Source organism: Epinephelus lanceolatus, chromosome 21 (genome assembly GCF_041903045.1).
Source record: "Epinephelus lanceolatus isolate andai-2023 chromosome 21, ASM4190304v1, whole genome shotgun sequence".
In the NCBI taxonomy this organism is placed as follows: Eukaryota; Metazoa; Chordata; class Actinopteri; order Perciformes; family Serranidae; genus Epinephelus; species Epinephelus lanceolatus.
In genome coordinates, this window is record NC_135754.1 from 38,677,605 (window position 1) to 38,690,677 (window position 13,073).

The following is a 13,073-nucleotide window of genomic DNA, read 5'->3' on the forward strand; positions in this document are numbered from 1 at the left end:
GCGGTATTTGAGGAATTGGCACATAAAAGGTGACAATATGTCAGTGTTGTGTTTACAGTTTGTTTCTGCTGCCCTCTAGTGGCCAAAAAAACAGCTGTCACAAATGTAGAGAGTCTAAAATCAGAGAAGAGATAAACATAGTTTGTGAAAATGTATTTTCCTTTAATCATCAGAGGACCCATCAAATTTAATCCTCTGAGGATCCTGACTGATTGATGAATTAATTGTGCCTTTAATCTGAAAAAGTCTAAATCTTCTGTGTGTTTGTGCAGAGCATGTTTTGAGGACTCATTTGCATTGGATTTTATTTAAAAATATCCCCCCGGGGGAGATGCTTAACTTTACTGACACAGTGGGGACCATCTGTGCGCCTTAGCTCACAGCCAAATCTGTTAACTCTGACTGAGCTTGGCACTAATTCAGCTGCAAACGGGGACACACGTTGAAAGGGTTCCCTTCTGGATGAGCTTCTCCTCTTTTCAGTAATGCGCGCGGATCCTCTGCTCTCTCCAAAATCACTTCACCCCGGGCTCTTGCGTTAACTTTCTCATAGCAGTGACGTCTAGATTGCAAAGAGATTAAAGATTAGGATCTGGAACAGCGGAGAGCCGTTGCATAATTAACTCCACAGCGAGGAGCGGAGTTATTCCTCAGCCGCGTCGCATAGTCCCGGTGTAAATGGCACAACGTGGGCGGCGCGTCGAGGAGACGGTGTGAAGCAGCGCAGCGGCTCCGCGCAGGACTCACAAGCTGGATATGAAGCGAGGGGACATGACGGTGTGACCGGCGGAGTAACGCATGCATGCAAGAGGACTTTTTGGTCCGGGGCCAAACGTGAAAGGTACGGGAGTGTCCGTCTGATGGTGCGCGTCTCTCCAAGGTGGATCCGGTTTCCAGTCCGGTAACACAAACTGACTTCGTTTCGCGAGAAACCGACCCGAACGGAAAGGACAGCTGACACATCTCCTCATTACTGGATCCCAGTATGATCCGAGCAGCTCGTTTGGACACCTGATTGTGTCCACGCGTCTCTCTCTGTGGACACAAGTCACATTCCCAACAACAACATTTATTTTCCGACAAATTGTGCGACTTTTCTCTGCACATTTAAAGTCAGAGGAGACTCCGGGAGGATACAACACTGTCACCGAGTCACAAGAAGACATTTACCGTCACACCTGGACACTATGTGAAAAATAAAAGGTGTGGAAATGCGTCGCAAATGCTTCTGTCTGCTTGAGGTAAGTTCTGCGCCTTTTGCGCGTCCGCTTCATCTTCAAACCTGCTTTTGGACATTTAATCAAAATATCTGAATAACAGATCTGCCTTATTCCGGCGGATTGCAGCTGAGTATAATCTTGGTGCGCGGGGATTTAACACATCATCCCGTCCAGATGTCAGTTTTGGATATTGTCTCCATCTCACAGCTAAAAAAATATCATCCATTAAATTAAAACCTTCCCCTGAACTAAAAGCTCTGAGCCAGGACAGGAAGCTTGTTCCTCTGCTCCGCACCTTCCCGCTGCAGCGCTGCAAACACACCAACAACACTCTGCATCATATGAGTTAGGAATAAGAGCCGAGGGTGCAAATGACGTGTTCGCTCGTAAACAGAGAGACACGAACAGGACTTTGGGTTAAGATGGCATGAGAAAACCCTCCCGAGTGACATGTTTCCTCCCTCTTTATGGGACCGGGGCTCAAATGCTGATGCTGAAAAAACCCGGATTTGGGACACTGGAGATTAGAAGTGTTAATGCAGCAAGTGCACTTCCTGTTCTCAGGCATGTTTGGGATCCCGTCATGAAAAGTCCAATTAACATATTTAAGTCTTTTCCCTGTGAGATGAGTCATCTGGTGTCAGCTCTGCTCCCAACAATAAGGACATGTGGTTAGCTGCACATGCTGATGTTGTTACAGATGCCAGAGGTGACTCACATCACTACCTCCTACCCATTGTGTGTGTGTGTGTGTGTGTGTGTGTGTGTGTGTGTGAGAGAGAGAGAGAGAGCTGCCGCACTAAGAATAGTCAAGAATCTTCTGAACCCTTCTTTTGAAAGCTCTCCTGCTCCCTGCTTTCTATTCACGTCCCCATTGTTGTGATTTAAGACCAGCAGGGCCCCTCACATATCACATGTCTGCTGTAAGGTCAAAAAGTAACCGAGTACATTTACTCAAGTACTGTAAGTTCAGTTTAGAAGCACTCGGCTCTTAAAGTCATTGCAACACAGCGTACGGATACTCGGTTACAAGCAGAGGTCGTGCATTTAAATATTTATTTGAGGTCAAAAGTCTGAGCACCAAAATATACTTTATACCTTTACAATGAGGTCTTATTTTAACCTGTAATAATAGCTAATAATTTATTGAATCTGCAGCTGTCGGATAGATATGGTGAGTGCAGTTAAATAAAATGTAGTGGATAAGACGGGTAAAGTAGCATGAAGTAGAAATACTCTACTTAAGTGATGCTACTCACTGCATTCTCTTCCACATCGAGCGTCTACTTGTGTTGCGTATTTTGCAGATTATTCTTTATAAAAAACACGCGATCAGCTTCTACAATGTGAGGCACTGTGCAGTGAAACATCTCCCACTTATTGAGACATTTCAGTCTGACATTGAGTCTTTAAAGTTAATTTTTAAGAAATAAAAACTAAAAGAAAAAAAGGTCTAGTTTGAATATTTGCTCCTGCTTTCAATGCAAATCAACTTGTTTTAAGACTTTTTCTCAGATCAGCTTTTTCATTATTCAAGTGCTTCTACTTTGTTCTCTTTGTTTCAAGGACGTCGTTTTGTGTTTTTAGTGACAATTTTCAGGTGAAATAAAACTTCAGTTCGTGCTCTACAGTGATGTGAAAGAGTTTGTGTCTAAATCCTGCAGCAGAAGCATGCTGACACTCTATGTGTAGATATTACAGAAGAAATTATAGGACATGATATTCAGCTGCAAACATGTGTCACTAATTTAACACAAAGACAAAAACGTGCTCTGTAAGTTGTATAGTCCAGGGTTCAACGCTAAGGTTTTTTTTCACTTGCCCGGTCGGCCAAGTTGGTCAGAGATCTACTTGCCCGAAGTCAGTTTTTACTTGCCCTATAAAAATTGTTTAATTTAAGCGGCTGACGCTGACACAGGGAGAACATGTGGGAGCACCTGGAGGGAGGAAACCCAGGTGCTCCCACATGTTCTCCCTGTGTCAGTGTGGGTTTCCTCCAGGTGCTCTGACATGTTCTCCCTGTGTCAGCGTGGGTTTCCTCCAGGTGCTCTGACATGGTCTCCCTGTGTCAGCGTGGGTTTCCTCCAGGTGCTCCAGCTTCCTCCCACAGTCCAAAGACATGCAGGTTAATTGGTGACTCTGAATTGTCCGTAGGTGTGAATGTGAGTGTGAATGGTTGTCTGTCTCTATGTGTCAGCCCTGTGATAGTCTGGTGACCTGTCCAGGGTGAACCCTGCCTCTCACCCAGTGTCAGCTGGGATAGGCTCCACCCCCCCATGACCCCTAACAGGATACGGAATGAATTTAGGACTTGATTATAGATGGAAATATTTTTGCAGCTCTTTAACCAAACACAACAAAAATGCCGCTCGCACATCAACGCATCAGTGATGATATTCCTTTAATACATGTAAAACTCAATGAAATGCGTTACATGTTACAGTTACCTGTACAGTCTAGACTGATAAACAGCTTTACAGGGAAGAGGAAAATGTGTGTTTTTGATTTTGGGGTGAACTGTCCCTTTAAGTGTAATTTTAAAGGCGTGAATTCTACTTATAATCTGTATTTCTACATTATTTTATTGCCTTTTCTCGAGTAACCGATCTGTATATTTCTTCGACCAGGGAAAATGACACCCTGCTGATATAAACACAGGCCTGTTTGATCCTGTCGTCACATGGTGGCTGTCTGTCAGTCAGTTGTTAAGCTTTAATTACTTGGAAGGAGGTGGACAGCAGCGGTACAGTAGGTTACTGTGCTCCGATACCTGCCCAGGATTCAGTGAGCGTGAAACAGATGCAGTGAGCCATTAGCAGAGCCGTCTTTGAAATCTGGGGCAGCGTAGCCTTTAACAAGTTGTGACCACAGACTGCTGGTATTTTACATTTCACGCTGCTGTAACCATCAGGTATGAAAGTGCTCTTTAAGAGTGACACATTCATGACACAGGCATTAATTTAAAGCACTTCACTCTGACAGATGTTCAACCCAGTCGCCAGGATAAATGTTGGTATTTCTGCAAACCATGGATACTTTACATTTGTACATTATTATGAAGCAAAGACGTTGAAATGCTGTGTTGCTTTACATTTCAACAGCACTGTGTTTAGGGACAAAAAACACTGAGGTATGGTTAGTGAAAGATCAGGTTTTAAACACCCACTTTTAGCAGCACAAACCGCGGCTTAAAATGCAACCATGTCTCTGTAAAAAAGAAACGCTTTTTGTGGCACTATGTCAGCAGGTAACACAGTAATGTCTCAGTAAAAAACAATCGCTCATGGCACAGTGATGTGCTGGTAAAAAAAACAACTCCTATTTGTGGCACTATCCCAGCTGGAAAAGCACTGATGTCTCATTAAAAAACCCTTTTTGTTCCACTATGCCGACAGGAGCTAAAGTTATGTCTCGTTAAAAACAACCACTTCAATGCCTCTATCTCAGCTTGAGTTGCTGCAGTGTCCCTGTATAAAAACACGTTTGAGGATACTATATTCCGTGGAAACAGTGACATGCTGGTGAAAAAAACTACTGCTTTTTATGTCACTATCCCATCTTGAAAAACAGTGACCCCTTGGTGAAAAGCAACCACTTTTCGTGGCACTATGCTCAGTGGAAACAGCAATATTTCAGTAAGAACAACTGCTTTTTTGCCACGATCCCATCTTGACAAACAGCCATGTATTTGTTAAAACGCAACTGCTATTTGTACAACTGTTGCAGCTAATGTCTCATTAGAAAAAACTTCTGCTTTTTGATGTCTCCGTAAAAATCAAAAGCTTTCATTCCACTGCACCATCCTGAAAAACAGCCTCGTCTTTTGAGCCATTATCCCGCCTGGAAAAACATCAATGTCTCGTAAAAAGTGATCACTTTTCGTGGCACTATCCTCAGTGGAAGTACTAACATTTCAGTAAAAACAACTGCTTTTAGTGCCACAATCCCAACTTGAAAAACAGCTATGTCTTTCTAAAATACAACTGCTATTTGTGCCACTATCTTTGCTGGATGTCCCATTAAAAAACAAAACCCACCTGCTTATGTTTCATTATTGCAGCAGGAAATGAAGCAAAGTCTTAGTAAAAAAAACAACTGCTTTTCATGGCACTATGTTCACTGTGGAAACAGCGATGTGCAGCTACAAAACAACTGTGTTTCGTTCCACTATTCCATCTTGAAAAACAGCCTTTGTCTTTGTAAAAACCAACTCCTTTTTGAGCCATTATCCTGCCTGGAAAACAGCCATGTCTCAGTAAAAAGGGATCAGTTTTCGTGGCGCTACCTTCAGTGGAAACTGTGATGTGCTGGTAAAAAACAACCACTTTTTGCACCTCTATCCCAGCTGGAAAAACAGTAATGTCACAGTTAACAGCAACCACTTTTCTCGGCATTATCCTCGGTGGAAACAGCAACATTTCAGTACAAAACAACTGCTTTTTGTGTCACTACACACACCCGCCTGGAAAACAGCAATGTCTTGGTAAAAGATAAACGCTTGTCGTGCCACTATTCTGACAGAAAACACAGCGACCGCTTGGTTAAAAACAGCCGCTTTTGGTGGCACTATCCTGGGTAGACACGCAGCAATGCGTCGCTAAGAAGAGCCACAGTAGTGGATAAAAAGCTGCTTAAAACAAAGTGATGAGTCGCTAAAGAACAACTGGTTTCAATGACAGTCAGCTCATATACTACGTCTCTCTAGATATGATACGTATCAAACATGTAAATATAAGGTATCATGGTTTATAGAAACATACAATGCCAACGTGTTCCTTCGGTGACTCAGCTGAGATGCTGCATTATTGAGAGGAATGATTTATTTAAGGAGGAAATGAAACATTGGCTTTATGGGTAATAGTAACCGCCCTCTCGTGTCCGCAGGGAACAGGTCGGTACTCAAGGACAGCTGTGCCGACATGTAACCTAGTTTGGGGTCAATTAGAGAGCGACCAAACAAAAAGGGAACTGATGACATTTTATAGTCTTTTGTGGTCTTTCCTGCGTCTCATAAAGCGGTTGTGACAGACGCTGCCTGTGTGCCAGCAGCGATCACTGGTCACCAGTTCAACGTGCGGCACAATGCACACATTCACTGGACTGTCTCCAGCAGTCACAGGAAACCCAGATGAGATCAAAGTGTGTGAATGAAAAATTAATCCACTGTACTGCCATTTAACTCAACGTTTACATCCCTGGTGTGTACATGGAGCAGATGCTATCTCACATTGTAGTCATGGTTAAAATAAGCAAAGCCACACACACACGAGACCCAACCACACACACACACACACACACACACACACACACACAACCCCTCCTGTTTATTATGTGCATTATTTAATGTTTTCCCTTCGCACACATGTAAAGTAGGCTAACTGTAACTATGCACGCCATGCATAAACAGAAATATTTTGAGTTTAGCATCACAGCCCTCCACGAAGGAGAAGTTCTTCGCCTTTATATTTTGTTGAACCCTCGTATCTGTAAACATGAAAGACTGTGCCGGGGATTAAAATGATTACAGACTACAAAGTGCTCCAACTAAAGGAGTTGTTAATGCATGCATCATCTGCTCAAGGGCACCGAGAGTCTTTCAGTTGGATTCAGATTCGTCTGCCGTACGTGAGGGAATTAAAGGAGCGTGAGGTGAGGAGATAGCTGTGTTTTACTCTAACGTTCTCTTAATATTTGATTTCACTGACTTGTGACTTTTCTGTGTTTGCAGGTGTGTGCCATCATCAGCCTCCTGCCTTCTGGCTGTTTATCAGATCTGACATGTGAAGCTCTGCTCATGCTGTCAGGAAATGTTTCATGTAAGTTTGGTGTTTACAACAACAGCAGCTGTTACAGGCTTTCTAAAGAGCAGTTACGTCCCGAGTGTTTCAAGTTGCATCACTGTTACTACACTTGCTTTCTCTGAACCCGTCGGCTATTAGCCTGATGACGATTTAGCCTCTGAGGGCAACGGCCAGTATTTCAGGCCTTCCAGTGTAGCCAGCAGACAACAGATGGGACTCGCTTTCACCCACATGGACGAGGTATTGCAGGAGGTAGCAGAGCGCTCTTTGCAAGATGTTCATGCACTGTTCGTACGTTTACCTCCAAAGACTAATGTTCTGTTCACAGTGGGTGTGAATAAAACCATTTGCGCGAGTGAGTTACCTTTGAAGTCAATGTAAAGACGCGATTAGACACAAATACCTGCCGAGCAGCAGGGGTTACAGGCCACCACTCAGAAATATCGCCATTCCGACGGTCCGCCATCCCGAATTCTGGTCCCTGAGTCCTGACAGTGAGCTATGGCGAGCCTGTAGAAGCCGTATTTCCCATGCATGTTTGTTACCTGTGATCATTTTATTAAAAAGCATGGCATATAGGTCCACAGTAACTTATTATTATTATTGTTATTATTGGGTCTTATAAGAATGGGCTACAATGAGTACCGGGCCATCAAATCACAGCATCCACGGTGAGAGGACACGGAATTGTGTGCGCTTTTACGCACGGGTCTAGGTGATCACAGATATTTGATGTGGGAAAGATGTAGCCAGATGTATTACCTGTTTTTAAGCGGCACCGAGATACGTGGCTCGTCCGTCTGGCCGCAGCACGAGTCACGTACACCACTTCACCACCGACCTGTGCATAAAAGCGCAGACAATTCCGTGTCCTCTCACCGCAGATGCTGTGATTTGATGGCCTGGGAAATACAGCTACTGTCAGGACTCAGGGAACAGAATTCGGATTGGCGGACTCTTTGAAAAAAAGAGGAAGGGCCACCACTCCGATTAATGGCGAACAACCCCCCGATCAGCAGGATGGATGTGATGCTAATGACACGAAATATGCAAGTTAAGCAGGGCAAATAAAGCGAGTATTTCAAGTCATACTGTACACTTATTCGTGAGAGTTTATAAAGCTGAATTTCAGCGACCAATTTGCGCCGCGATAGCCAATCAGCATTAAGATCCTTCAGGGACGCATGATGCTGAGGACGTACCAGCAGAAGTTCATTCATCAGTTCAGCGTTTTCATGTTCGTATGAAGCGAGTCAACACAAAATACTCTAGTGTTCAAACTTGATGATTGAGTTTCTCGTAGGAATAAATGGACACCACATTGACTTGCATACGCACACAAAACACGATGCAAATTTCTGTGTTGTGTTACACAACACAAAGAGTTACATAAATATTACAAAGAGATGTAAAGGAAGTGAAAAGACACACAAAACGTCTACAAAAAGACCCGACCAACCGCAAGGAGACATAAAACCAGGACAAAGTCTTTGTGTCTTGTTCCTTTGTAGGAGAGGTGGTGGGGACGTTTGCATGTGTACCCTGGGGCCCGTTGTCTCATAATCTGCCCATGCTCAGATGAGGGGGGGGGGAATCTGTATTCTGATATCAGTGTAGTATGTGGCATGGTGCCCAGCACAAGCAGGCTACAAAGCACACTATCAGTTTCATCATGTGTACAGGCTGGAGACCAAACACACAAGTTACAGAACAATAAGAGGAGTATATTCTGTATGTCTTCATACTCATGTAGTATTCAGTCTAGTTTGACTCATTTTCCAAGTTTAGAAATAAAACTAGTCCACAGTTTGACACTCAGTCCAACTTCTCATGTCATTTAACCAAAATAACTCAGGATTGTTGCTCTGCATTCTTACAAAGGTGAGCACAGGTTATCAGGCAATGGTGCACTCAGAGCAGAGGTTGAGACGGTCACAGAGCTCCCAGACGCACATGCAACAGTGTGCATGACTTGTAAGGAATCAGCACCCCCCGAATGACATTATGTTCTTAACACATAGTTACATAGGTTAGGTGTAGGAAAAGAAACATATAAACACACAGGTCTCCTGGGGGAGAGTCTTGTGTTGTTTGACCCTTCCACCACCCCATCCTGCCTTCTTCACTCCTGTCGGCACATTAGTCACATGATCACAGCCTTCCTGATCTACAAACTGTAGTGCGTTACGCCTCATTTCCACTTAGTTTTGTGTCTGTATTTCCGTATAGTATACAGAGTGCGCCCTCAGTGTTCAATGCAAGGAAATGCGTCTCTTTACAGACAGAAATGGCAGAACAGTTGATTTTGTCAGAGTACAGAGACAAAAACAGGACCAGTAATGTATCGCTACAAATACGTGCTGAGGTCGGCCCATCAGGTGTGTGACCAGCCATGTGTAATATTCTGTTAAATGACTTGTGATTCATTATGCATGCACTCTGTATGTCACACAGCTAGCAGGCTACCAGTGCTGGCTGGCTTAGCATGCAGACATTGGGTGACACAAAAAAAGGAAGGAGGAGTTTTGCACACACATTGGAGATGACAGTGAATGCCCGTGAATCTATATATGTACATATCTTACCCATTACTGACGGTAAAGAAACATGGTGAGGACGTACCTTAAAATAACCCAAAGTTCACTCAAAGTTCACACAGTTGAGAACAGCGGTCTCCAGGGGAAAGTCCTGTGTTTTGTGACCAGTCCACCACCCTAACCTCCCACCTTACTAGACTGCTCAAAACCACTTCCTTGTTCACTCCTGTCAGCACATGGGTCATGTGATCGCAGCCTTCCATACTACATGGGTTATACACAAATTACTGGCTCATGATTGCGTAAGATTTGTACAGATTTAGATGCGCTGCTTTTTGTAGGAAAACGTACAAACAGTACATGAGAACAGCCTGAATGGAAACCAGACTGCTTTAGATACCAAGTTTTGTCCTGTTGCCTACAGATCCTGCACTCAGATGTAGATAAGCTGAGTCTGCTTATAGAAATTACTGCACTTGTGATTGAATTGATTTTCAGTCTTTTATGTTTCACCAGCACCCCCGCTGAAGGCCAAACCCTCGTCCTCAATCACAGCTCTCCTCTTGTGTTTATTGGCAAAATGTTTTTTCTTATTATTCTGTCTCCACGTAGACCTCACAAGTACAGTAATAGTTGGTTATTAAATACTTTAAACCGCAGCACACACCCAGGGAGCGCACACACACACACACACACACACACACACACACACACACACACAGGTGCACAGGAATCTTCTTCTTTTATTCGCCTCCGGGTTTAAAACTAATAAAGATGTCCCAGGTAGCTCTTAACAGATAATAACAATGCTGTCTGTGTTGTGTTATTATGCTGTCACGTCGCTCAGTGATGATGACTCGACCGGGTGTTGAACTTCTGTACTTTTTCAACGCCGACTGAAATATGTCTGTAGGTTCAGATATCAAGAAGCTGTTGCAGCTCATGACTAATCATTTAATCACTGGGTCTACAAAATATCAAAGATTGAATAAATAATGCCCATGACATTTTTTCAGAGCCCAAGATGCTGCGTTAATTGTCTTGTTTTGTCCTGTTAACAGTTTAAAACCCAAAATATTCAGTTTACAGCGACATAAAACAGAAAAGCAACAAATGCTCACGTTGGAGACGCTGGAAGCAGAGACTGTTTGGTGTTGTTGCTGCACAAAATGACTTAAATACGATCAATGGATTATCTGAAGAGATGTAATAGTAGTTAAATAATTTCTCTTGATCAACCAAAAAAAAGTATAAAACCCTATATGCCTGTTTTCATCTATTGCACATCTGTCCGTCCTGGGAGAGGGATCCCTCCTCAGTGTCTCTTACTGAACGACAGAGGGATGTCGTATGCTGTAAAGCCCTGTGACGCAAATTGTGATTTATGATATTGGGCTTTATAAATAAAATTGAATTGTTTCAGTTCTGATTAATATCAGAAGTCGGCACTGAATTAGAATGAGATTCTTCGTCTTGTTTATTTCCTTTTTGATCAGATCTGATTTAAATCAGGAAACTTTTCAAACTTCAGAGTCTTTTATGTTTTATTCAAAGTTCTTTATTCAACTCTGCTGCATCGAGCAGTTTGACACATTCTGTGCATGAAAACATATTGTTTTTATACCAACACTGAAGCTCAGGTATCGTATTGCCACCAATATTGAAAATTATGAAATGATTTCATGGTTTCTGGCTCAGAATATGAGAAAAGGATAATTAAGCAATATCACACGAGATGGAGTGATGTTGTACTGTGATATCGTCACGGCTGTGATTCGGTTGACAATCACAGCCTTTTATACAACAGTTCAACAGTTAAATAAGCAAGGCTAATTAAGAAATGTTGAAAAATGAGGACAAAATAGATAATTTAAGCATTTTATTTGTCTTCCGCCAACAAAAATAGTTCCCTCAGGACTCCGCTGTCACCGTTGCTATGTAACGCAGACATGGTGCGCCAGGCACTTACTCTTTATACACATTTATCTGCATGTTTCCATTAATTGTGCAGCTAGTGAAATAAGTCTGTGGTGACTGCATGGTGGACTGTGGCTTCACAGGCACAGCCGACTCTGCCTTCTGATCTGACAGTATGTTGCTTTTCTCCAAGTCATTGAGCTCCGCTGATGAAACACTGACAAACCTGGATGTGTGCTCAGATGGATTCAGCTTCTCCTCTCCCTCATCTTCCTCTGATGACCATTCATAGTTCAATTCAAAACTTATTTTAGGAAATAAATCCATATTTTTGGCTGTTTGACAGTGGATGAATTAATTAGCCTACAACGCAACTGCTGACCTAACTGACACTAACCGTCAGTTTTGATTCGATTGTTGATTGCAATCAGCTGTGAGGCGGAGTGATACATACACAGTGAAATAACTGTGATGTTCTACTCCAATATCATCACGGTTTTACTGTCTCTCGACCAATCAGATTGCAGGGCCGGAACTAACTGTTGTGTAACAGCCTTTTTACCATCTTTACCAAGAGTGTCTCTCCGTTAGTTTGGTGCTACAGTATTTACACTGAATCATTCAGCATAACGTTTGCCAACCTTTGTTATCTCTGCCATTACAGATAAGTTAATGAAGCTAAGCTCCAGAAGTTAACGTTAGCTTAACTAGAGCCCTTTGGACAACAGCTAACAATGATGTACGATCACCAAAGTACAAAACTAGAACAAAATAGGCTAATGAACTCCCAGCAAACAAGGTGACATGATGAACAACGCAGCTAGGAGCTAACGTTAGGCTAACTTTAGCTAACGTTAGCTAGAGATGTTAAAGATAACTTTATATTTCTTTCCAGCAAAGTGACAATATGTTGCCTCAAACACAATGTTGACTTACCTTAGAACAGATGTAGACATCATTGTTAATCTTATTCACGTTGAGTTGATGTTGTGGTCTAACGTTACCACACAACTTTATCCAAAGGAGACACTTTTCTCGGTTGAGATGTGGTTTAAAGTGTAAAAAATACACCTGGTCGCCCAGCCTCTCAGGATACCTTGTGTCAGAGTTGCATGTACCCCATGCACACCGTTTGACCATTTTTAAACTTCATAAAACCGAACAAACTGACTTTCTGTAATGCATTTCAATGGACGTCCAGGCAGAGAATGTCCCAGTGTATGGGAATGGCTATACGCACTGTGATTGGCTCATTGCATTTGAGGGCGGGGCTTAGCCATAGGTGGACCCCAGATAAGATGCCCATTTTGAGCTCAGACCCACTTGGTACCCAGTAGCCCTCACGTAACCATGTGAGGCCCACTTGGGTAAAGCCATTGATGTGGGCAGTGGGCATGGGGCCAATATGGAACCAATGGACAATCATTTTCAAACCATTTTCAACCCATTTACCACCCATATGGGCCCCACATACAAATACTGGCCGGGAACTGATGACTGAGGTCTGATGGGAGGTTAATAACAAAACAAAACGACCCATAAGAATGTAAAGCAACATGACACTAAAGACAGAAATGGTGCACAGGAGAAGACCATGG

General features: G+C 43.0%; 1 protein-coding gene across 2 annotated transcripts in view; it reads left to right on the forward strand.

Annotated features, from left to right (window-relative positions):
- The first annotated feature begins 465 nt into the window (after positions 1–465).
- The window catches only part of LOC117246796 (corticotropin-releasing factor receptor 1-like), a 99,827-nt gene continuing 87,219 nt past the window's right edge, over positions 466–13,073 (forward strand). For both annotated transcript variants that reach the window (XM_033610770.2, XM_033610771.2), the window contains exons 1-2: positions 466–1,241; positions 6,949–7,036. In XM_033610770.2, the coding sequence (XP_033466661.1) occupies positions 1,212–1,241; positions 6,949–7,036 (118 nt within the window). In that variant the 5' untranslated portion in view covers positions 466–1,211. The remainder of the gene's footprint in view (positions 1,242–6,948; positions 7,037–13,073) is intronic.